This window comes from Megascapheus bottae, chromosome 13, assembly GCF_031878675.1.
Source record: "Megascapheus bottae isolate mThoBot1 chromosome 13, mThoBot2.hap1, whole genome shotgun sequence".
NCBI classification, from domain to species: Eukaryota; Metazoa; Chordata; class Mammalia; order Rodentia; family Geomyidae; genus Megascapheus; species Megascapheus bottae.
In genome coordinates this window covers 29,253,867-29,279,590 of record NC_143521.1, presented here as the reverse complement: position 1 = coordinate 29,279,590, position 25,724 = coordinate 29,253,867, and the positions used below count along the sequence as shown (strand labels likewise).

The 25,724-nt window shown below is 43.0% G+C and overlaps 1 protein-coding gene and 1 long non-coding RNA gene across 5 annotated transcripts in view; one reads left to right on the top strand and one right to left on the bottom strand.

Moving 5' to 3' along the window:
- Positions 1 to 1,552: 1,552 nt before the first annotated feature.
- On the bottom strand, positions 1,553 to 20,558 carry LOC150055732 (uncharacterized). The gene is made up of 3 exons (XR_016537390.1): positions 20,397 to 20,558; positions 12,997 to 13,107; positions 1,553 to 1,988 (listed from the first exon to the last, which is right to left on the bottom strand). It is a non-coding gene; the product is annotated as an uncharacterized LOC150055732 (long non-coding RNA).
- The window catches only part of Spmap2l (sperm microtubule associated protein 2 like), a 34,520-nt gene continuing 14,978 nt past the window's right edge, over positions 6,183 to 25,724 (top strand). The window contains exons 1-4 of one of the 4 annotated variants that reach the window (XM_090343544.1): positions 6,183 to 6,323; positions 6,444 to 7,040; positions 15,178 to 15,211; positions 21,727 to 21,792. In XM_090343544.1, the coding sequence (XP_090199670.1) occupies positions 6,233 to 6,323; positions 6,444 to 7,040; positions 15,178 to 15,211; positions 21,727 to 21,792 (788 nt within the window). In that variant the 5' untranslated portion in view covers positions 6,183 to 6,232. Of the gene's footprint in view, positions 7,041 to 15,177; positions 15,212 to 21,726; positions 21,793 to 25,724 lie in introns of all 4 variants that reach the window. The other 3 variants (XM_090343543.1, XM_090343545.1, XM_090343546.1) reach the window with 3 other exon arrangements.

Genomic DNA, 25,724 nt, shown 5'->3' with positions numbered 1-25,724 from the left:
AGTCCTGGGCTTGAGCTCAGGGCCTGAGCACTGTCCTTGGACTTTCTCAAGGCTAAAGCTCTACCACTTGAGCCTCAGCACCACTTCTGGCTTTTTTCTATGTACGTGGTACGGAGGAATCAAACCCAGGTCTTTGTGAATGCTAGGCAAGCACTCCACCACTAGGTCAAACTCCTGGCCCCTGGAATTAGAACATTTAATCAAAAGCCAAACATCAGCTGGATGCCAGTGATTCATGCCTGGTAATCCTAACTACTCAGGAGGCTGACATGTGAGGATTGCAGTTCAAAGCCAGCCTGGGCAGGAAATTTTATGAGACTGTTACCTCCAATAAACTACCAAAAAGCTGCATGAGGAGCTGTGACTCAAGTGGTAGAGTGCTAGCTTTGAGCAAAAGCAGCTCAGAGACAGGGCCCAGGACTCAAGTTCAAGACTAGTATAGACACACACAAAAAGCAAGTATTGGCAAGGCTTCCTTGCTTCTGGTTTCACAGGCTTCAGTCTGTAGTTGCTTGGTTTCTCTCATATGCTTGCACAGAATATGCCAGTTGGAACATGTTGCAGATAATTTTCTGCCACCTGCTTGGGACCAAGCCTTTGGTATAAGAACTTTTAGGGGAAGAAGCCTTATCCAAACCATAACATTCTACCCCAGGGCCACTAAGAGGTTCTTATCATTTATTCCATCTCCAGGAATTCCCATAGTAGCAACAGTTCCAACACTGTTTAAAATTGCTAAGTTCAAAGTTTCTTGAGGGTTTGAGGGTCAAGGTCAACTCTTAGCCACTGTTATAATATATAATATTATATACATATATAATACATTATATGTATATATTATATATATTATAACAGTGGCTAAGAGTTGATATATAATATATATTATTTATTATATAATATATATTAATTATATATGTATGTTAGGTTACACACTCTTAGCATACAATAACATAGAGTAAACGTTACATCCCAAAAGGAGGAATGGGACTTTAGAGTGGAAGGATGGGACAAGCAACACAGATATCCAACAGGGCAAATATTAACCTCCAGAGTTCCATGCTCAGCATCAGGGCACATGGTATCACGAGATAAGTCCCAAGGGGCTTGGGAGCATGGCTTTTTACCCTTGAGCTGCTGCGGCTCATGGCTTCTCCTGGCACTCATTCTACATCTTAAGAATGTGGAATTCTAACACCTTGGGATCTCCAGTGCATCTCCAGCATCATTCTCCCAACTTTAAGCCTCACTCTATCGTGCTGTCTATAGACACTCCAACCCTGCTACACACTTCCTGGCCTCCCAGATTTCCTTTGAAATCTGGATCAAAGTCCCCAGAACTCTTGCATGCCGCATTATGGTAAAAACTAACAAGACATGGATGACGCCAGGGTCCCCTGCCAGTGTGAGCAGCGCCAGATTCCCTTGGACTATATGACTGGACACAGGGAACGGTTCCTCAGGATCCCTCTGGGTTAAGGCAGCGCTATAGTGCTGTCTCTTAAGGGAAAGTATGGATCTCCAGACTCTTCTAAACTCCTCCTGTAAACCCACTTCCAAAAGCTTGAAAACCATCTGGTCAGGTTCAGTCACAGCCATGACTTGACTTCTCTGATGCCAATTTCTGTTGATGTGACAAAATATCTGGCCAAAATAACTTAATGAAAGAGAAAGGATTGATTTTTTAAAACTTATTTCACTAGTTTAGTCATTCCAGAGGGGGATCTCATCGTTAAATTTCCACACATTTACAATATATTCCAATCAACCTCATGCCCTCTGTCACTGTTCCTTTTCCCGAGAGGAAGGCTTTATTAAGCCCAAGCTTTCAGAAGTCTGTCTGTCAAGATGGATGGGGGAGGGCAGAGCAGTCCAGGCTTTATGACTGCCAATGCCTGTGACAGAAGCCACTTACCTTGAGGTGGCCAGAAGGCACAGAGAGCAAGCAACGGATCCCCTCAGTGACTTCATCTTTCCACAAAGATCTCACCCTGTAAAATTTCCAGAGCTTATCAGTTTTTTTGTTTTGTTTTTCTTTTGGCAGACCAAAGTTTTTACTCAGGACTTTAATTTTTTTTTTTGCCAGTCTTGGGCTTCAGCTCAGGGCTTGAGCACTGTCCTTAGGCTTTCTTAAGGCCAGAGCTCTACCACTTGAGCCACAGCACCACTTCTGGCTTTTTTCTGTGTATGTGGGACTAAGGAATCGAACCTGGGTCTTCGTGCATGCTAGGCAAGCACTCTACCATAGGCCAAACTCCTGGCCCCTTTTACTCAGGACTTTAAGTAGTCAACATGCTTACACATAGCTATTGCCATGAATGCCTGATGTACGCCTACAGCCCAGCTTTTTGCTGGTATTTTGTAGTAATCTTCCTCCTCCCTTTCCAGCAGTATTGAGGTTTGACCTCAGGACCTTACACTTACATAACACCAATGAGCCACACCTCCAGTCCTGGACAATTATTTTGGGAATGGAGTTTCACAGACTTTTCTGCTGAAGGATGGACTGAAATCCCAGTCCTCTGGGCTCCAGCTTTGACTATAGGCATGACCCATGGATGATGTCTTGTTTTTAACATTTCTCGGCATTTTGCTTTTATATCTAAGCAAGCATTTCACGATAAACATTTTGTAAGAACCGTAAGTATATTTACCCCAAAACAATATAAATTCAGTTTTTACCTGCAGTGCTTTGTCTTATGTTTTAAAAAAATGGGAAAGAGGATTTGTTCAGCAAATCTTGCCTTTCATATTTTGGAATCTGACAGAAATGATGACCCAAATGTGAGGATAAGAACCTGACTCAATGTTAGCATGAAGTTCTAAATCACAATGGACATAATCCACCTAGGGTATGTGTGTGCCTTTGGAGAGGCGAGATAGGAGTGGCTGCCTTTAAATTGCTACCTTCCTCAACGTGCTGTAGCATTCTTTTTAGTGGATCATATGACAGTATCCACTCAGATGTCTGTCAAATCTCCTGTAGTCTATGAAAGTTGGTCACATCAATTCTAGATTGTCAGAAACATTGGATTTTTAGCTTCTGCCTTCAAGTTTTTCATGGTGGGACCCCTGGACACATTCTTAATCATCATCTTTAGTCTTCTCCCTACAGAAGAATCAAATCCACAGCAGATTGCTTCTAACCCTAATGTTTTTGTTGTTGTTGTTTTTTTGCCAGTCCTGGGCTTGGGCTCAGGGCTTGAGCACTGTCCTTGGACTTTCTCAAGGCTAGCACTCTACCACTTGAGCCTCAGCACCACTTCCGGCTTTTTGCTATGTATGTGGGGTACCAAGGAATTGAACCCGGGTCTTCGTGCATGCTAGGCAAGCACCCTACCACTAGGCCAAACTCCCGGCCCCTGGTTTTGTTTTTGGTGTCATTCCTTGTACTTGAGCTAGGGGTTAGGTGCTGTCCCTTAAGTTTTTGTTTTGTTTTGTTTTTTGCCAGTCCTGGGGCTTGAACTCAGGACTTGAACACTTCTGCTCAAGGCTAGTGCTCTGCCCTTTGAGCTACATCACCATTTCTGGCTTTTTCTGAGTATATGGAACCAGGAAATCGAACCTAGGGCTTCATGCATGCTAAGCGAGCACTGTACCACTAGGCTATATGCTCCCAGTAGGATGAAGGTTTTTTTGCTCAAGGTTAGTGCTCTACCACTTGAGCCACAGCTCCACTTTCTGCTTTTTTTTTTTTTTTTTGCCAGTCCTGGGCTTGAGCTCACGGCCTGAGCACTGTCCTTGGACTTTCTCAAGGCTAGAGCTCTACCACTCGAGCCTCAGCACCACTTCCGGCTTTTTTGTATGTATGTGGTACCAAGGAATCGAACCCGGGTCTTCGTGCATGCTAGTCAAGCACTTTAACCACTAGGCCAAACTCCCGGCCTGCTTTTTTTTTTTTTAATACTAAATCGGAGATGAGTCTCCTGGCTTTCCTACCCTGGCTGGCTTTGAACTGTGATCCTCATAGCTCAGCTTCCTGAATAGCTATGGGCCGCCAGCACTGTCCTTCCCTGTATTTTCTAAGGGAGTCAAATATGTGCAAGTTTCTGGAGATGATTTTCAAACGTGATAGGAAAAGCTTTCAGGATGAAGAATGGATATTTCTGTTCTTCCCTGTTTATTTGGAGAATTAACTGGAGTTACTGGTTTTGTGGGATGTGAGAGAGGGTGACAGAAGAGGAGAATCAAAATTAAGTCAATCTATAGCCATACACTGGTGCCAATAGATAGCTGTGGTGTGGACCAACCATTCTGGATGACCATTATTAATCTCTCCATATGAAAAGACTCCCTGGGAGGCTGGCTTATGTTGAAATGATGGATATAGGCCACACTTTGATACCAAGAGGATCTGAAGACCAGAGTATAACAGTTTCCGTGAGTTACCTTAGATGATCTCCTCCCTGGGTTATTGATGGAGGTAAGCGAGGTGATACTGGAAAACTGACTCCAAGATCTTTCTCATCTATCGCCACACTGTATACCTGCACCAAGTCCCGTCCCGGCAGTTTTTGATGGCACAGCCTCTATGACTTTCCTCTTGTAAATCCATTGTTAGGAGAAAGTCCCTTTCTGATAGGTTCTTTGAATATTCAAAAAACATTTTTATTTAGTAATTGGCTAGTTTTACTGCTTTAGAGGCCCCTCTTTAAAAGTCACATAACTCTGCTGATTGCATATAGAGTTAGAGGATGTTTTATCTGCCTTCTCCCCACCCCCAAGAAAAGATGCTCCCCACACCCCCAAGAAAAGATGCTCCCCATACTGTTTTTGGCCAGTACGGGGGTTTGAACTCAAGGTTGCATGTTCTCTCCCCCCCTTTTTTTAGTTTAAAGCATTCATTAACACTGATTTTCACATCATATTTAAAATGATGTATTTTAACAAACAAGTATTCAAGAAGGGAATCTCTATATACAATCACTGACACTTAGATTTTAGAATATAATTAAAAGTAGGCTGAGAGTTTGTATGTCATAGATACATATTTATCTATGTAATAAATTAAAGGGGGTACAGGGGTCTAGGCATTGACCCAGAGTTTTGTTTTGTTCAAGGCTAGTCCCCTACAACTTGAGCCACAGCTCCACAGACAAGAAAGCCTGTGAGGCTCATCTCCAGTAATTCACAGGAAAAGCTGGAAGTGGCATTGTAGCTAGCCTTGTGCTAAAAGGAGCTAAGGGTCAGTGCCTATGCCCAAAAGAACAACAACAACAAAAAAATACTGTCTTATGGACTTAATTCCTGTGCTGGCTTTGACTCACAGTCCTGAGATCTCAAACGCTCGAGTAGTTAGGATTCCAGGAGGGAAGCCATCAGTGCCTGTTTTGTTGTGTGTTTTTGGCTTGAACTTAGAACTTAGGCACCGTCCTTGGGCTTTCTCAAGGCTAGCACTCTACCACATGAGCCACAGCACCACTTCTGGCTTTTTCTGTGTATGTGGTACTGGGGAATCAAACCTAGAGCTTTATGCATGCTAGGCAAGCACTTTACTACTAGGCCACACTCCCAGCTCAGTACCTGGTTTTGCTCCATCTTTCTACCAAAGCTGGCACACTTGAGCAACATCATATTTCCAGCCTGGCTTTTTTATTTATTTATTTTTTTTTATTTCTTAACTGGGGAAAGAATTTTGAGACTTTTCCTATGCTGGCTGATTTTGAACTTCAATTCTCAGATCTCAGCCTCCTGAGTAGCTAGGATTACAGGTGTGGACCACCTTTGCCAGACGCCAGTACTCTTCTTGAATCTTAAACTTGTACCAAATGTCATACCCGTGTCAGCCTGCCCTTCTAACCCCACTGTGCTTTAGTAAGGGAGGGTGAGTTTCAAACAGTCTGCATCTGCTCCCAGCCTTTGTTTTGAGCCTGTGCCTGGGAACCTCTGAGACCTAAAGAAGATCTGGCTCTTTTGAGTGTCGCGATAGCTACGCTGGAAGCTGACATGTTCTGCATCAAGACCCAAGGGACCTACAGGATGTGAAACTCTTCTCCCTTGACCGGAAACTGAGTCACACAGCACAGTCAACCAGCTTTGGCTCCGCCCCTCTGAGGAAAACTATATGTCCCCGTGGCAACCAGAAAGGAAGGGGAAACTTAGGGTGGGGCTGCTTGTGCAGGGCAGGGTCAGGGCAGTGATGGGGCGGGGCTAATCTTACTGGGTGGCTGGTGTTAAGAGGGCGGGCTACTCCCGCTGGGCGGGGCGCGGCGGTGATGGGGCGGGGCTAATAGGGATGGACAGGGCGTGGCACCGAAGGGCGCTGGCCGCCCCTTCTGGGGCTACCACTCAGAGAGAGATCTGCGCCTGTGCAGAGCGCAGCAAAGGTGAGAGCTGCACGTGTCCGGAATTTCACAGACTGATGGAGGACCAGGATTTCTCGGGTTCTTACGCAGAGTCAGAGATAACAGAAGGGCAGGAAACAATAGATCATTCTTTTTGCTCAGACATCTGTCGGAAGCCCCTCGTGCTCAGGCTCCTGAACACACACTCAGAGGAGACTGACGGGGACGAGGAAGACGACGAGGCGGAGGAAGACGAGGAAACAGAGGAGGATGAGGAATGCGAGGAGTCCGAGGAGTCCAGGGAGACCAAGAAGGCCAAGAAGATTGAGGAGACCAGGAAGGCCAGCAAGCAAGACTTGGGAGACAAGAGCGCTAAGAAGTTCGACGCGCCGTTCAAGCCGCACCAATCCTTGGAACCCTCCGGTAAGCCCTCCACTCACCTTGAGGCCCGGAAACCCTCTGCACACTTCGAGGCCTACAAACCATCCGCACACTTCGAGGCCTACAAACACTCCTTACACTTTGAGGCACGCAGAACCTCCTCACTCCCGAAGACCCAAGAGCCTGGTTTGCCCCACAAACCCCAGGGCGCACGTGTGCCCCACACGGCCCGCAAGCCTCAGGAGCCTATCATGTCCCTGGAGCCCCTCAAGCTCCGCAAGGCCGATAGACTGGATCTGCTTCCTACAACTGCAGTGATACTGTCCCCATCCCTCATCACCAGATGCCCTCCACGGCTTTATCTGCCTTCTCAAAGCGGTAGGTGATGTCCCCGCCTCCTCCCCAGAAACTTCACCCGCCTAGAACTTGGGAGTCCTCCGTGAGGTTTGCCTGTTTGGAATTCCTTAATTCTGGTACTAAGTGCCTGCTGCTTTGCAGCCACCTGTTTTTGGACTTCCCAGGACTCCTGGGAAATGAACATCCTAATTGTGGCAGAACCCATCTTCCCCTTCCTCCAGGGACCCCTAACAACCCCCTGGCAGTCCTTGATGACCTGTTTCCTCCTTTTGAAGGCCTTCCCATTGTCCCTCTACAGCAGGCCACTGCATGTGGGTCACACGCTAATCAGTCCCTGTTATGGCACTGGAGTGTTTGATATTATGTCACCTCTCTTCCTTCTCAACTGAAAACAGACACTTGGAGAGAGAATATTTTTGTTGCTGTTTTAGAACATGGTCCCAGAGAGGGAAACAGTCATGGAACAGTCCTGGTCAAAAAGGGCAACCAAGTCCTCGCTATCTTAGTCCTCATCTAGGTCAAAAGATAAGTAGGACTGACTGGGAGTTAGGTATAATTACTCTCCATCTGACTACATCAGCTTACTTACGACTTCTCCCTAGTGACCTTTTTTTGTCCATATTGGGCCTGACCAATCTTTATTTCATGCTTTCACAGACTCCTCCTGACCTAGACTCAGTTCTGTGATTTATTAGTACAGTCATAACTATCAACCATACTTCTAAGAAAACTCCAACTGTGCTTAAACCCAGCAATCCATCTACCCTCTTGCTAAACCTAAGCGGTTGACTCTTGCTATACAAAATTACACAACCATATTGATGTTGGTTTTTTTTCTCAAGTTCATTACTACAATTCTTATTTGGTCATTTGGTTCTTCCTAGCAAACTCACTCAATTTACCTAGTCAATAACCTTCACATGTCTGCACCCCACCTCCCTGAAGATCTGGCCTCATACTTTATCAAAAAAGTAGAAGCAATCAGTCATGAATGCACTGACTTTCTTATCACAGATTTATTTGTCTTACTCTCATGTGTACCCATCAATTCTTTTTTTCTTGTCGGTTGCAGGGCTTGAACTCAGAGAATGGGTACTATCTTTGAGTTACTTTGCTCAAGGCTAGTGCTCTTCTGCTTTGAGCCACAGCAGTGCTCTCAGTTTTCTGTTAATTGGAGATAAGAGTCTCTTGATTTTCCTGCCCAGGCTGGCTTTGAACCACGATCCTCATATCTCAGCCTCCTGGTTGCTAGGATTAGAGGCATGAGCCACCAGTGCCTGGCTGGATTCTGGCCCCCAGCCCCCTTCCCCTTCCCATTTCAGGCGAGAATTGTGCTTCTTTATGAGAACCTCCATTTGTGCTTTAGATTCTACTTATCTCCTTGAAGAGCTTTGTCCTACAGCCATTCACTCTCTTTGACATCGTTCGTTTGTTCTTCCTTTCAAGTGGATTAGTTCCTTGGCATACACACATTTCCTAGACTCTATCATCTTGAAGTGACCCTAGACCCCATGCTTTTTTCAGACCCCTTCTCATCCCTACCATCACCATTTTTCTGTTCCTTACTATAGAACTTGTCCGATGAGCTGTCTATACTCGTGGTCTCTATTTCCTGAAGCTACCCTGGTTCACTCCCACCCTTTGTGCATGGAGGCTTCAGGATCCCTATGAATCATCCAAGTATCTTTTCAGTTCTCTAATATCTTCACTTAGCATTTTTTTTTTGCCAGTCCCAGTGCTACTTCTGGCATTTTCTGTGTATGTGGTACTGAGGAACAGAACCAAGAGCTTCATGCCTGCTAGGCAAGCACTCCACCACTAGACCACATTCCCAGTCCACTAGGAATGACCTTGTTTTTCATTCCTATTTAAGGCACCCACCAAACTTGTTCCTGTTATGCTTCTTGGAAATGCTATATCATTTCCAAGTTCTGTCTCAAGTGTTTTTAACCCCGATCTAGTTTTTCAACTCATTATTCTATATTTTTTGTTTGTTGTTGTTTTATTAAATTAAAAAATGTAATTACAAAAATGTACATTATAAATGTACAGCCAGGCGGGGTGGATCATGCCTGTAATTCTAGCTACTCAGGAGGCTGAAATCTGAGGATCGCAGTTCAAAGGCAGCGTGGGCACTAAAGTTTGTGAGATTCTTATCTCCAGTTAACCACTAGGAAACCAGAAGTGACACTGAGGCTTAAGGGTAGGGCAGTAGCCTTGAGCTGAAGAGCCCAGGGTCAATGCCCAGGCCCTGGGATAGGGCTGGTAGCCTTGAGCTGAAGAGCTCAGGGACAGTGTCTAGGCCCAGAGTCCAGGCCCCATGACTGACAAAAAAAAAAAAGTTGATGTACAGAAAGTGTACAGTTATGTCAGGTAATCAGTACCTTTTTTTGGACTATGTCACCCCTTCTCTCAATCTCTTCCAATTTGTCTCTCCTGTCCCCACCTATGAGCTGTATGTATCTTTTTTTTTTTTTAACAAAATTTTACTTTCCAAGGAACCTGGTGCTGGTGGCTCATGCCCAAAATCCTAACTACTGAAGAGACAGAAATCTGAGGATTGTAATTTAAAGCCAGCCAGTGCCATGAGATTATCAACAATTAACTACCAAACAATCCACAAGTGGAGTCATAGCTCAAGTAGTAGAGTGCCAGCCTTGAACACAAAAGCTTTGGGACAGTGCCCAGGCCCTGAGTTCAAGCCCCAAGACCTCCCTGCCCTCCTCCCCATAAAACGTGCTAACCCTCAATTCTGCTAAACTCTCATTATACAGATTGCCTTAGGACTTTGTCCTTACCTTATCTTCTCAAACTTCTATCTTCCTGCCTCAGTCTCCTGAGTGCTGGGGTTAAAGGTATATACCATCATGTCTGGATAATTCTTGCTAACATTTTAAAAACAGATAAGGACAAGAGAAGGGTAAGCAACTGTAAACCCATGGCTCTGAACTTCAAGTGGGTACTCCATGCTGCTTGGCAGTTACAGCAATTGTTTTCAGATGTGTCAGAAATAGTCAAGTGTTCACTTCCCTGAAGTCTCCAGTATCACTCCTGACTCCTTCCTCCTTCCTTTAGCATTTTTTTCTTAGCTGAGAATAGGGCTGCAAGCATGGTTCAAGTGCTAGAGCCCTATCTAGCAAGCTGAAGGCCCTGAGTTCCGATGACCATCGAATCCTCAGTATCATCAAAACAACGCCCCCCCCCAAAAGTACCACCAAAAGAATAAAAGAAATGACAATCTATTTCCTATCTTTTCAGCTTGAATCTACTTTTTCTCCTGTTATTAGTGGATGAACTGTTCTCACTTGTTAAAGGCAACATGTTCCCTGAGTCATCTAACTTCTCTTAAGTTCTTTGCTCCTAAATTGGCCCCTCATCAGATTCTTTTTACTGGGTCATTCACATTGGCATACAAACGGGTACAATAACTCCTGTCTAAAAACAACCAACCACTCAAACACCAGCTTTCTCTTAACTCTATGAATCCATCCATGTTTCACTCTATTTCTCTGCTGGTTTGTTTGTTTGTTTAAAGAAAAAACCCTCAAAACAGTTGTAATATCTCCATGTTCTCTTTTTCACTGGTCTCAAGAACCATTTAAATTAAGCTGACATGTCTCCGCTTAGTTGAAGTAGCTTTTATTGAGGTCATAATGACTCCTACCTAGACAAATTCAAAGGCAAATCCATCCTCATGGTTCAAATTTATCTTAGAAATTTTTCATCATTTATTTTCTGGAATACCACTACCTCCACATCATACCCCTGGACTGTTCCTGATTCCATTTCCTTTGATAGATCCCACTCTTCTGAGAGCTTTGGTTGAAGTGACTGATTGCTCAGTCTTGTCAGATTCTTCTAGAACTTCCCTCATTTACTAGGTAGGATCATCCATTCTATTGGCCTTAATGCTAGTCACATACCCAGCTAACTTTAGTTTCCACTTCGGCCCAACTCTCATTTTCTAAGCAATTTCTCTCTTTAGCCTCCCTGCTTGAACGTCTACTAGGCACATAAGATAAAGTGACAAAAACCTTGAAACTTTTTTTCAATCTGCCTCCATGCCGTTAGCAAATCCAAACCTTTAAATTACTATTAATTGGGGCAGGGAATATGGCCTAGAGTGCTTAGAGTGCTTGCCTGGAATACATGAAGCTCTGGGTTTGATTCCTCAGTACCACACAAACAGGAAGAAGCTGGAAGTGGTGCTGTGGCTCAAGTGGTAGAGTACTAGCTTTGAGAAAGCTCAGCAGCAGTGCCCAGGGCCTGAGTTCAAGCCCCAGTACTGGAAAAAAAAAAAGAAATTAAGTGATTGTACAGAGATGTCACAAGTGCAGAAATCAGGACATGAGTGCCATGCTTCTAGGTCAATGGCACCCTTCATGCTCCCTCATTTCCCTTTCCCGTCTCTACTCTCATTACATAGATCATTTTTTCACAGACTGTGCATTGACTACAATAACTGCATTTTGCTTACCTTTCACCATTCCCATGCTAGACCACTCTTTGCCTATCCCATAAAACATACTTTAATTTCCTGGTTTTCATTTTGATAAACCGTACTGTATTTGTTCAGAAGAGTTGTGCCTTTGGATTTCTGCCCTAAGTTTAACCACCTTTAGTCAGTTTGGGTGTAAATGCCCAGCCAATTTTTATTTTTTTTTATTTTTTATTTATTTTTTTGCCAGTCCTGGGCTTGAGCTCAGGGCCTGAGCACTGTCCTTGGACTTTCTCAAGGCTAGAGCTCTACCACTTGAGCCTCAGCACCACTTCCGGCTTTTTTCCATGTATGTGGTACCGAGGAATCGAACCCGGGTCTTCATGCATGCTAGGCAAGCACTGTAACCACTAGGCCAAACTCCTGGCCCCCAGCCAATTTTTAACATATCTTTTTGGTCGGTCATGGAGATTGAACTCTGGGCCAGGGTGCTGTCCCTGAGCTCTTCAGCTCAAGGCTAGCACTCTATCATTTGAGCCACAGTGCCACTTCCAATTTTCAGGTGGTTAATTAGAGATAAGAGTCTCATGGACTTTCACACCCAGGATGGGTTTGAACCTTGATCCTCCCATCTCAGCCTCCTGAGTAGCTGGGATTACAGGTGTGAGCCAATGGCGCCTGACCTATATCTCTTTTTAATTTTTTTTCTTTTTTTAAGATTAAGTTGTTGGGAGTTTGGCCTAGTGGTAAAGTGTTTGCCTAGCATGCATAAAGACCAGGGTTCAATTCCTTGGTATCACATACATAGAAAAAAGCCAGAAGTGGTGCTGAGGCTCAAGTGGTAGAGCTCTAGCCTTGAGAAAACCCAAGAATAGTGCCCAGGCCCTGAGTTTAAGCCCCAGGACTGGCAAAAAAGAAAGAAGGAAGGAAGGAAGGAAGGAAGGAAGGAAGGAAGGAAGGAAGGAAGGAAGGAAAGAAAGAAAGAAAGAAAGAAAGAAAGAAAGAAAGAAAGAAAAGAAAGAAAAGCAAGCTTCCTGTGATCTTGTATGAGGGAATTCTGTTCTTAGTGCCAGGGCAGAGGGAAAAAAATAGAAAGAGCTAGGCATGGTATTTGTTCATTGTAAGTGCTCAGAAGTACTACACAGAGTTGGTAGCAGTAACCAGCATTCCTATTACAGGCAGGGACATAAGATCTATTTCACATGCAAGCACAGATGACTCATACCTACAATCCTAGGTACTTAGGAGGCTAAGATCTGAGGAGTGAGGTTCAAAGGCAGCCCAGGCAGGAAAGTCCATGAGATTCTTATCTCTCATTCATGACTAAAAAGCCATAAGTGGAGGTGTAGCTCAAGTGGTAGAGCACCCGTTTTGATCAGAAAAGGCCCTCTGCCTCTCAGCCCAGCTGCACCTGCTGGGGCTGGTACAAGCCATCTCCTGTGTCCCTTGCCACTACTGAGAGACACTGGCAGGGAACAGATGGCAAATTAGTACTGCATATGTTTGCACCCAAGAAATAAAGGGTGATGAGACCCTTACCCTCCAGAAGCATCCCCATTTCAGTAAGTAGCCCCTCTTGTCCACAGAGTAGATTCCAAGACCTTCCCAGACACTGGAATCCAGCATCACGCTGTGTCCATTGTACTTTCCCTAGGATAACATACAAAGCTTCATTAATAAATTAGGCACAATATAGTATATCGAGAGAAACAGTAGCAACCATAACAGAGGTCTGTCTTAGCTATTATACCAAATGATTATAACAATGTACTATAATAAAAGTTATTTAAGCTGGGTACTGGTGGCTCACGCCTGCTACCTTAGCTACTCAGGAAAGTCCATGAGACTCTTACCTCCAATGAATCACTCAGAAAAAATGAGAAGTAGCACTATGGCTCAAGTGGCAGCGCACTAACCGTGAGCAAAAAGGAGCTCAGGGACAGTGCCCTGGACCAGAGTTCAAGCTCCAGGACCAGCACACAAACAAAAATATTTAAAGCTTATAAATTATTCACTTCTTGAATGGTGCATGTAACACTTTCAGGATTCAGTGGACTGGAAACCCCAGATACTGAAAGCAGGTTGGGCGGTGAGGACTCCTGCTCTTTGCTGTGGATGTTTAATGCTCACTTTGTTTCATCTTGTTTTCCTTTCTTTTCATCCTTCTGTATTTTATTTCTACCATCCGACTTGCATTCTTCATCTTGAAATAGGATCTACCCTATTATAGTATGTTTTTTTTAAAAAAATTATTGTACAGGTGATGTACAGAGGCATTACGTAAGTCAGGTATGGAGTACAATTTTTTTTTTGCGAGTCCTGGCGTTTGAACTCAAGGCCTGAGCTCTGTCCCTGAGCCTCTCTGTGCTCAAGGCTAACACTCTACCACCTGAGCCACAGCACCACTTCTAGGCTTATCTGTTTACATAGTATTGAAGAATTAAACCCAAGGCTTCATGCATACTAGGCAAGCACTCTACCACTAAGCCACATTTCTAGTCCCTATCTCATTTTCTCCCAGATTTTTCCCTCCTGGCCCACTTTCACCCTTGGTGTAGGTTTATAGAAGCAAGATCAAATTAAATGTATAAACACAAACCATTATACCACATGGCTATATGTTCACAATTTTGCTTATGCTTCTTTAATATCTATTGTCTTACTTGGAACTCTTAGAAATGCCTCTTAGAGTAAGGTGCTAGAAGTTCACGCCTATAATCCTAGCTACGCAGGAGGCTGAGATAGAGGATCAAAGTTTGAAGTCAACTAAGGCACAGAAGTCCATGAGGCTCTTATCGCCAGTAAACCACTCAGAAAAAGCTGGAAGTGGCATTGTGGCTCAAGTGTTAGAGCACTAGTTTTTAGCACAAAGTACTGAGGCTCTGAGTTCAAGCCCCAGGACAGAGGAAGGAGGAGGAGGAGGAGGAGGAGGAGGAGGAGGAGGAGGAGGAGGAGGAGGAGGAGGAGGAGGAGGAGGAGGAAGTGGCTCATGCCCATAATCTTAGCTACTCCGGAGGCTGAGATCTGAGATTGTGGTTTGAAGCCAGCCTGGGCAGGCTGGGCAGGAAAGTCTGTGAGAATCTTACCTAAACTAGAAAATACCAAAAAAGCTGGAGGTGAGGCTGTGGCTGAAATAGTTGAGTTGATAACCTTGAGTAAAAGAAGCTCAGGGACAGCATTCAAGCTCTGAGGTGAAGCCCCAAGAGTGGCACACAAAACGTTTGTTGCTTCAACAATACCTCTGTGCCTCTGTGTGCCCCTGTGTGTGTGTGTGTGTGTGTGTGTGTGTGTGTGTGTGTGTGTGTGTGTGTGTGTGTGGTATATGTGTACTGGGGCTTGAAATTCAGGACCTTGTTCTCTCACTTGGCTTTTTTGTTTCATTTCCTTGAAGTTATTTTTCTCACCCTTTGATTTTTTTTTTTTTTGGTTGGTTGTGGGACTTGAACTTGGTCTGGGCACTGTCCCTGAGCTCTTCAGCTTTAAGGCTACCACCCTACCCCTGGAGCCACAGCATCACTTCATGTTTTCTAGTGGTTAATTGGAGATAAGAGTCTCAAGTTCTTTAGTGCCCGGGCTGGCTTTGAACCCCCATCCTCAGATCTCAGCCTCTGGAGTAGCTAAGATTATGGGCATGAGCCACTTCACCCGGCTTCCCACGCTCTGATTTTTTATGTTATTTTGTTCCTGCGGAATCTAATTGTAGCTTTCATTTTCTTTCAGCACGAACTGCTTCAACTGAATTTGTAAAGAAATGGTAAGACTAGCTCTAGTACTGTTTTTACATATGGAATTTAGTGGCCAGCCAAACTGGTTGGAGCAGAATCCTGGGGGCAGGAGGGAGATCTATGCTGGAGTATCTCTGCAGTGGAGATTCCTCTGCTTTCCTTTGCCATAGGCTCTTTTTGAATCACAATTCCTATGAGATCATGAAGTAAGGACTTCTCTGAGGTGAAAGACAGCTCTTCAGCCACTGTTTTTCACTGGCTTGCTAGATACTGCAGTGTATTTGTTTAATAGAAGATGAGCCTTCCAAGGACTTAGGACAATCTCTCATGTCATAGCTTTTGGGTGCCCCTAGGTTAGTAGCTCCTCTCCTTGTCTCTAGTTTAAGCCAATTAAATCAAAAGAGTTCAATCTAAGCTGAGCACTGGTGGGTCACACCTGTCATTTTAGCTACTCAGGAGGCTGAGATCTGAGGATCAAGGTTAGAAGCCAACCAGGGCAGAAAGCTCCAAATGTTTTATGTCCTCAGTTAACAAGAAAAAAGGCACAAGTAGTTCAAGTGCTAAAGTTCCAGCTATGAGCAGGAAAAAACAAACATGAAGTTCAACAGCTAGAATTGGCAAAAAATGAAAAGAAGATGAAGGAAACAAGGGAAGAAAAAGAAAGAAGGCAAGAAGAAGGAAAGAAGAAAGAAAGGAAGAGGAAAAAGAATCTACTTTTTAAAGAAGTGGTTTGAAATCACTGTATTTTTATTAGTTTAACCCACTGTCAGTTATATTGTTCTCATGTATTTTGTATTTTCCATTTCCTATGTTTTCTTATCAGTGATACACACACACATACACACTCCACTTTTTTTTTTTGTCAGTTGTGGGACTTGAACTCTGGGCCTGGGCGTTGTCCCTGAGCTCTTCAGCTCAAAGCTACCACCCTACTCCTTAAGGCACAGTGTCACTTCCAGCTTTCTGGTGGTTAATTGGTGATAAGAGTCTTATGGACTTTCCTGCCTGGCTTGCTTTGAACCATGATCCTAAGTTCTCAGGCTCCTGAGTAGTTAGGATTTCAGTTGTGAGCCACTGGCGCTTCGCATACTAGGGTTTTTCACTTAAGAAATCACTGTAATGAGAATGATTACAAATGTTTTCATTTTTTTTTAATGCTTGATTGTGAGGGATTTGTGCTAACTTCATCATCTGCCTCTATACTCCCTAGACAATTTTTTTTTTTGCCAGTTCTAGGGCTTGAACTCAGGGTCTGAGAACTGTCTTTGAGCTTTCTCAATGCTAGAGCTCTACCACTTAAGCCACAGCACCACTTCCGACTTTTTCTATGCATGTGGTAGATAGGAATCAAACCCAGGTCTTCATGCAAGCTAGGCAAGCACTCTTCCACTAGGCAAAACTTTTGGTCCCCTCCCTCGATAATTCTTTCTTATATAAATGTGCTGTGTTTGATTTGTTTTGAACAGAAATATTTTCTGAATAGAAGCCAGGTTGTAGAGACTTGGTGCATGGCCCTTCTGTAAAAACTAGATATCATTTCCATAAACATTGCTCTACAAACATATTGATTGTTCTGCATCCAAATTATGAATTTTAAAGAGTCTCTTAGCTACTGGCTAAGAGACTAATTAACAATGAAGAAAGGATATCACAATGCAATCCTCTTTACAAGAATTAAATGCAATCCTCTCTTCAAGAATTAAAATACTTGTGGTATTTGTACACAATGGAATTCTATGCTGCTGTCAGAAAGAATGACATCGCCCCATTTGTTAGGAAATGGAAAGACTTAGAAAAAATCATATTAAGTGAAGTAAGCCAGACTCAAAGGAACTTAGGCTCAATGGTTTCCCTCATTCGTCATAATCAGTAGAAACCTTGGGCTCTACTAGCAGAGATTTGCAATAGAGCAAAATCTTGATACATAAGGACATATAATGTGAAGCTAATTGAAAGGACCTCCAGGATAGTGAAACAAAAGCCATATAATGAATGATTGTTGTCCTTAATGTACTATGTTGTCTCTCATCTCCTTTGCTGTCCCTTGGTTATCTCATATTGGTATAGTATCTCACTTTGTTATCTGATATATTGAACTTATTTGTATTTGGATATTTGAAATTTGATAGGGAAGGGGGGGAAACCAAGACGGGTGGGGGGTGTGGGGGGGGGGAGGGAAACGGGTACCAAGACATGTGAAAGGGTATCAGTGTATGTGAATTAATGCACCTTCTATCTGGCAAATATCATGTAACCCTTTTACTAATTACAATAAAAAAGATAAAAAAAAAGAATTAAAATACTAGTTGGGCATCAGTGACTCATGCCTATAATCCTAGCTACTCAGGAGGCTGAAATCTGAGGATCACAGTTCAAAGCTAGCCCAGGCACGAAAGTTCAAAAGACTCCTATCTCCAATTGACCACCAGAAAACAGGAAGTGGCGCTGTGGTTCAAAGTGGTAGAATACTAGCCTTGAGCTGAAGAGCTTCAGGGCAGTGCCTAGGCCTAGAGTTCAAGTGCCACCACCAAAAAAAAAAAAAAAAGAATTAAGACCTTTTACATTCTTTTGGTTCTGCACAGGAATATGACAAGACATGGCTAGGTAACACGATTCCTGAAACAAAAAGAAAACCCATATTCGGATTAAGAGAAGGTCCTGGAGTGTGGCCTAGTGGTAGAGTGCTTGCCTAGTATGCACAGACTTGGGTTCTATTGCTTGGTACCACATACACAGAAAAAGCTAGAAGTGGTACTGTGGCTCAAGTGGTAGAGCTTTAGCCTTGAGAAAGCCCAAGGACAGTGCTCAGGCCCTAAGTTGAAGCCAGGATTTGTAAAGAGAGAGAGAGAAAGAGAGAAAAAAGGCTGGGGGCATGGCTTAATAGAGCACCTTATAGGCACAAGGCCCTGAGTTCAAACCCAAGTACTACCAAAAAAGAAAAGAAATGAATTAAGATATGTAAGTTGGAAATGTGAGGTATTAGATCCTCAAAAATTAGCAAATAGAAGGGAAATTCCTTCCAATTGAAATTACAGTCAGTTTACATAGCTACCATAGTAATAACTACACAGTGGGTAGGTTTGCATAACATGCCTCATTTAGGAAACCTCATTATCTTTCTGGTGAACCGACAGTAGTAAGGGGAATCTTGGCACACTCTAAAGCTAGCTTATCCTAAGGGATTAACACATAGCACAATGTTTTGTCTGCAAACATAGCTAGCTCCCTCTTTGAATCACCTCCCTGGAGAGAGGAACAGGCTGGTAACAGGAGTTACCCACACAGCAAGGCTGCTCTTGTGGGGAAGAAGGATAAGGGTGGAAGTGTTCTGTCCTCACTGTGTGCAGATGTTGACTAAGTGTGGCTCCACTGTTGCCCAATACCAATTACAAAGCCGATGCCAAGCTTTTCACAGCCAAAGACTCTCTTGGTTAAGTTGTGAGTAAGCTATGCTATAAACACAGGTGTTTGTGTCTTTCTGAAATGTCAGGATCTCTTGTATAACAATACACTGATAAGCTATGTCAATTTGATTGGCTTTAATTCATCAAAGACTTCTGGTTTCTGTTAGCATTTGTGGCCCTTGGCAATCACTGGTTCTTCACCTCTGGGGTTGATTACTAATTCACTCTCAGATTACACATTTCATTTCACAAAATTTCTCCCCCTCCTTCCCTTCCCCTTTCCCCCACCTCGGCCTGCCCCATGCACAAGGCCTGTGTCTAACATAGCCAGAGTCAAACATAGTTGTCTTTCTGGAATTAGAAATTACTTTTTTAAAACTTAACTTCTAAGGACAACACACAATGATCTGTTTTGATTTTTTACACAGCTGCCAACTCTAGATAGTTTTTCAGACTGTCATCTAGTCTATTTTTGTTACATACTTTATGGTTTGAGATTTCTAAAATAATATCTCATACACAAAGTTTGCTTTAAAATGTTTTAAGTCAGGCTGGGAGAGTAGCCTACTGGTAGAGTGCTTGGCTAGCATGCACAAAGCCCTGGGTTCAATTCCTAGGTACCACATACTAAGAAAAAGCCACAAGTAGCACTGTGGCTCAAGTGGCAGAGCTTTACCTTGAACAAGAAGTGTCCAAGGACAGTGCCCAGGCCCTGAGTTCAAGCCCCGGGACTGGCAAAAAAATGTTTAAAGAATTATTTATGGCATCTTCTTGCCCCTCAGATGATGATTTGAATTCTACACAATGGAATTCTACGCTGCCATCAGAAAGAATGACATTGCCCCATTTGTAAGGGAATGGAAAGACTTAGAAAAAATCATATTAAGTGAAGTAAGCCAGACTCAAAGGAAGATAGGCTCAATGGTTTCCCTCATTTGTCATAATTAGTATAAACCTTGGACTCACCTAGCAGAGGTTTACAATAGAGCAAAACCTAGATACATAAGGCCATATAGGATGAGACTAAATGAAAGGACCTCCGGATGGATATAGAAACAAGAGCCATGTAATGTAAAATTGTTGTTCTTAATGTATTGTTATCTCTCATCTCCTTTGTTGTCCCTTGGTTATCTCATATCTTTACAGTATCTTACCTTGCTATCTGATGTATTGTACATATATTTATTTGAAATAGGATAGGAAATGGGGGAAAACAAGATGAGGGAAATGGAGACAGAAGCATGAGAAGGGATAGCAATGTGTGTGAAGTAATGCACCTTCTATCTGGTGAATATAAGGTAACCCTTCTATTAATTACAATAAAAGTATATTTAATAAAAAAAGAATTATTTATGGCATCTTCTGTGGCTTTTATCAGATGACTATCATACTTGCATTAAGTTATACTCACACTATATTATACGTTAAATAATATGTGATACAGAGGATACCGGATTTAAAGAGCTAAACTTGAGGCACAGGCAGAGAGAATTGCTACAGACACAAGTAAAGGAGCAGCTAAGGACCTTTATAGATAGAAGCACAGAACTATTAGCACTGAGTTGTCAAATGCAAGTAGAATGGTAGGTAGCTCTTTTTCTCCCGATCAGTACTTGGCCTTTCCAGTGCTTTACCGCTGAGTCACAGCCCTAGCCCTTTAGTGTGAGTTTTAAATAAAGGACCACTAACTTTGCCCAAGTTGGCCACCCACCTCTGCCTCCCAAACAGCTGAGATGCCTCTCAGCTGGCAGGTAGGTGTTTTGAGGGCCTGTTGGAAGTAGGTTGTATGTCACAGGTAGGAGAAACGGACCTTGAGCTGGAATCCAGGGATAGAAACGGAAGTCCTGTGCTGTGGCAGTTTTCTTCGATGAGGTTCACACCAGATGATCAGGTGTCACCCAGAATACCTGCCACATCTCAGTCTTGAGGTCCTAGGTAAACGGGGCGACAACTGGTGGTGTGGTTGGGTTTTTTTTTTTTGTTGTTGTTGTTGTTGCTATTGGCCTGGGCTTCTTTTGGTTCAACTGCCGTGGTACAGCCTAAGACCAGGCAGTACTCTGAAATCAGTACTGAAGGCCGAGGAGTGACACCGTTAATCCAACACCACTAGACATGTATTCTGATGAAGGGATTTTTAGCTTGCTCTTCTGAGAAAATGCTTCCATTTTGTGAACCCCTGGGAGTTGCTGTCTATTAAGATCCTTCTGGCTCCTCCTACTTTCTTTTTCTTTTTTCTTTTTTTTTTTTGCGAGTCCTGGGGCTGGAACCCAGGGCCTGAGCACTGTCCTTGATACTTTTTGCTCAAGGCTAGCACTCTGCCACTTGAGCCACAGCACCACTTCTGGCTTTTTCTGAGTATGAGGTACCGAGGAATTGAACCCAGGGCTTCAAGAATGCTAGGCAAGCACTCTACCACTAGGCTATGCTCTCAGCCTCTTCCCGTTTTCTGAGAGGCGCTCCCTGGTGCCTCTGTCCCTTCATGAGGAGAGCACCTCTTCACACATGGGGCTGCACGAGCTGTAACAAGGTCAAGGCTATTTCTATGAAGTGTTGGAAGCCTGTGAAAAAAGGAAAAGACAAAGAAAAAAACTTTCCAACCCAAACATTAGGCTATATGCTCTATAGTGTATTTATTAGTGTTTCTTTTATCATGTATTATATCAATTCTAGAACCCAAACTCTTTGGTGTACAGTATTTTGGGGCACTTTGAACCTTTCAGCACTCTAATGAATTAATTAATAGTACTTTTGCAGTATCAGAATGGGAACTCAGGACCTCACACTTGCTAGGCAGGTGCTCTACCAATTAAGCCCCGCCCCTAGCCTGGCCCTCTGTAGAGCACCTCAGGTACGCTACTGTTGCCCCCCCTTTTTATTTTTGCCAGTCCTGGGGTTTGTCCTTGAGCTTTCTCAAGGATAGTGGTCTACCACTTGAGCCATAGCGCCACTTGGGACTTTTTCTGTGTATGTGACACCAAGGAATCAAACCCAAGGGCTTTGTGCATGCTAGGCAAGCACTCTATTGCTAAGCCACACTCCTGGCTGTACTGTCCCCTTCTTGTAGTATACTTTGAATAAGAGTCATCTAATGTAATCATGTTTCTTAATCTTTTAAATTAACCAGCTGGATTTCTTTTTAGTTCTTTATCTAGAAGAAGAATCCAAGATCTTTCAAGGCCTAAAAAACAGTGGGGAACTCCAGATCGGTAAGATGATTTTATATGGTCTTGTTTGTTATGAGTGCTATTTGTTACATCGAGTAAATACGTATTGTTTCTACCTGCCTATTAGCCTTGAATCCTAAGTGTATCAATCCAGCTCTACAAGCGTGGATCTACTGGGTCAATATTGCCACATTGGCTGGCTCAGCACATGGCAGGCTGTCCTCATTCAGCAGAATTAGCAACACATGGAGAGCGATGCTCACCAATGATGCCTGGATCCTATCCCCAGGAACATGGATTTAACTGGTCTGGGTACAGCTTTGGAGGTGTCTAAGACTTCCAAATGCTTCTAATTAACAGAAAAGTTCAGAACACTACCCCAGTATGATTCCATACTTGTTACAGATCCTGTAACACCTGCTCTCTGCCAATCCAGGCTTCGCCTACAGTTTACCTGTTCTCTGGGGCTCCGGCAGACTGCATCCTTTACCCTTCCATGCCTGTCCCTAGGACACACCTTATTCTTACCTGAGGAAATCCTGAATATTTTAGAGCAGAGAATGTAATCCCTGTGGCTACCACTCTTTCCCTGGTTTTAAATCCATTGCGTTAGTGTGGTTCAGTGGTTGCAGTTGAGTAGCCTATATTGAAGTTAACAAAAGCCCTTAGTTGGTATTAAGGTTCACTTTTTATGTTGTATAGTTCTCTGGGTTTTGACAAGTACTGATATAATGGATTCAGAGAGAGAGAGAGAGAGTGAGAGAGAGAGGGGGGGAGGGAGAGGGAGAGGAGATGGGGAGAGAGAGAGGGCACCATACTGGGGCTTGAGGCTTGAACTCAAGGTCTGGGTGCTGTTCCTTTTCCTTTTTGCCTAAGGCCGGTGTTTTACCACTTCAGCCACAGCTCCACTTCTGTCTTTTGTTGGCCTTATGGACTTTCCTGCCTGGGCTGGCTTTGAATCATTATCCTCATATCTCAGCCTTGTGAATAGCTAGATTACAGGCATGAGCCACTAGCACCTTGCTTCCTGGGTTCATTCCTACAATATTATACAGAGTATCTGCCCTGCCCTAAAACTCCCATGGTATCATCTAATTATTGTCTTTCTTTCCTCCTGCCTTGGCACCCACTGACCTATTTGCAGTCTCTACAGTTCTGCCTTTTCCAGGATGTCATATAGTCTAAACCATAGAGTATGGTTTCAGAATGACTTGTACAGGGCATTTAAGTTTTCTCCATCTCTTTATGGAACAACTGTCTTTTCCTTTTTTTTTTATTGTGTTGGTTGTGGGACTTGAACTCTGGGCCTGGGCATTGTCCCAGAGTTCTTCAGCTCAAGGATACCACCCTACCCTTTGAGCCACAGCACCACTTCTGGTTTTCTGGTGGTTAATTGGAAATAAGAGTCGCATGGTCTTTAGTGCCCAGGCTGGCTTTGAACCAATATCCTCAGATCTAAGCCTCCTGAGTAGCTAGGATTACAGGCATGTGCCACTGCGCCCAGCTCTTGCCTTTTGCTTTTGAGTATATTCCCATTGATCCACCATATGCATGGACCAGTTTATCCATTCACCTGTAGAAGGGTAGCTTGGTTGTTCCCAACACTTGGCAATTGTAAATAAAGTTGTTATAAACATTGATGCACATTTGTGTAGATATGTTTTCGACTTCATTGGAATAAATATCTAGGATATGAGTACAATTGCTGGACCATATGTTAAGAGCATATTAGTCTAAGAAAGTGTTGAATTATCCTCCAAGGTTCTTGTGTCATTCTGCATTCTTACTGACAATGACTGGGAGTTCCAGTTGCTCCATGTCCTTGCTAGCATTTGGTGTTGTCAGTGGGTGTTAGCCATTCTTGTAGATGTATGGTGACATCTCATTGTTTTAATCTACAATAGCCTCATGGGGATATTTTATCCTTATTTTCTGTTTTCTTTGGAAAGCTGTCCAGATCTTTTGTCCATTTTTAATGGAATGATTTGATTTGTTATTATTAAAAGTTGAGTGTTCTTTGTATAGTTTGGATACTGTGATGTGTGTGTGTGCATACACGCATGAGCATGCATGTGTGCGTGTGCACTAGTTCTGGGGCTTAAATTCAGGACATAGGCACTGCCTTTGAGCTTTTTCTCAAGGCTAGATCTCTACCATTTGAGCCACAGCTCCACTGTCAGGTTTTTAGTGGTTAATTGGAGATAAGAGTCTCTGGGCTCTTCCTGCTCAGACTCCCTTCAAATCGCATTCCTCTGATCTCAGCTACCTGTGTAACAAGGATTACAGGTGTGAGTTAGCTGATGCCTGGCTGGATACAAGTTCTTTATTTTTAATAGGATATATTGTTCTTTTTTTTTTTTTTTGCCAGTCCTGGGCTTCAGCTCAGGGCCTAAGCACTGTCCTTGGACTTTCTCAAGGCTAGAGCTCTACCACTTGAGCCTCAGCACCACTTCTGGCTTTTTTTCTATGTATGTGGTACCGAGGAATCGAACCCGGGTCTTCATGCATGCAAGGCAAGCACTCTACCACTAGGCCAAACTCCCGGCGCCAATAGGATATATTATTCTGAGTTTGAGACTTGTCTTTTAATTCTCTTTGCTGTGTTTTACCTTTTATTAAACCAATGGATAGTTTTTCTTTGTATAGACTATACTTTTGGTATTGATCTATACACTAGTTGTCAAATACAGGTCACTTGGATTTTTAAAATCATTTTCTTCTATAAGATTCGTATGTGTTTACATCTAATGTAATCACTAGTTTTAAATAATATTGAAGAGTTAAGTAATTTTTTATCAGTACCAATGTTGAACTCAGGACATAAAACTCACTCTGCTTGCTGTGTTGGCTTGCTCTCTACCACTTCAAGAAACACATTTTTAAGGGTATTAGTATTATATTTACAGTGAGTGAAATTATAGAACCAATAAAAATCCTTACAGATCTAAAAAAAAAGATTCCTATGTGTCTTATAGTTTTGTATTTTCCAGTTCTCTGCACTTTTTTTTTTTTTTTAGCATTTCTTTGATCCCTTTCGGCAGGGATTTGATGTTTCATGGACATCTTATACATATTTCATCAATTTCAGTGGCTTGTTGTTATTATGTAAAAATCCAATGAACCTTTAAAAATTAATGCTGTTACCTGCAATGTTAGTTTGATCTAAAAACTGGGTTTTTAAGAGGCTGCTGTTTGTATTTGTGTTGAAAGATTAAAAGATGACATTTACCTTTGAATTTATGTCCCTAACCAAAGACTGCTTTCATACATTAAAAATAGGCTGGGTTCAATTCCTAGGTACCACATGCATAGAAAAAAGCTGGAAGTGGTGCTGAGGCTCAAGTGGTAGAGTTCTAGCACTGAGAAATTCCAAGGACAGGGCTCAGGCCCTGAGCTCAAGCCCAGGACTGGCAAAATAAATAAATGAATAAAAATATGATGCATACTGAATTCTTTTTTCCATCATAGACTAGAACTACACATATACAGTGATGAGAGGACTACATTGGCAGACATATAATGATATCACTGTAGCTATAAAAACCTTGGAACAATCTTTCCTTTTCCCTATTTAAAACCAATAGAGGGCTGGGAGTTTGGCCTAGTGGTTAAAGTGCTTGCCTAGCATGCACGAAGACCCGGGTTCAATTCCTTGGTACCACATACAGAGAAAAAAAGCTGGAAGTGGTGCTGAGGCTCAAGTGGTAGACCTCTAGCCTGTCCAAAGACAGTGCTCAAGCCCAGGACTGGCAAAAAAAAAATAAAAATAAAAACATTAAAAAAAACAATAGAAATATTGAAGGAATGAATTAATTTAGAAGATATAACAGTTTACTCAAGTTGACCAGCTTGTAGGTATAAAAATAGGATTTGTGACTGTACCCATTACCCACAAAGCCTATTTCTTTTTCTTTATTTGGTTGAACTCTGGGCTGGGCACTGTCCTCGAGCTTTTTTTTTTCCCTCAAGATTAG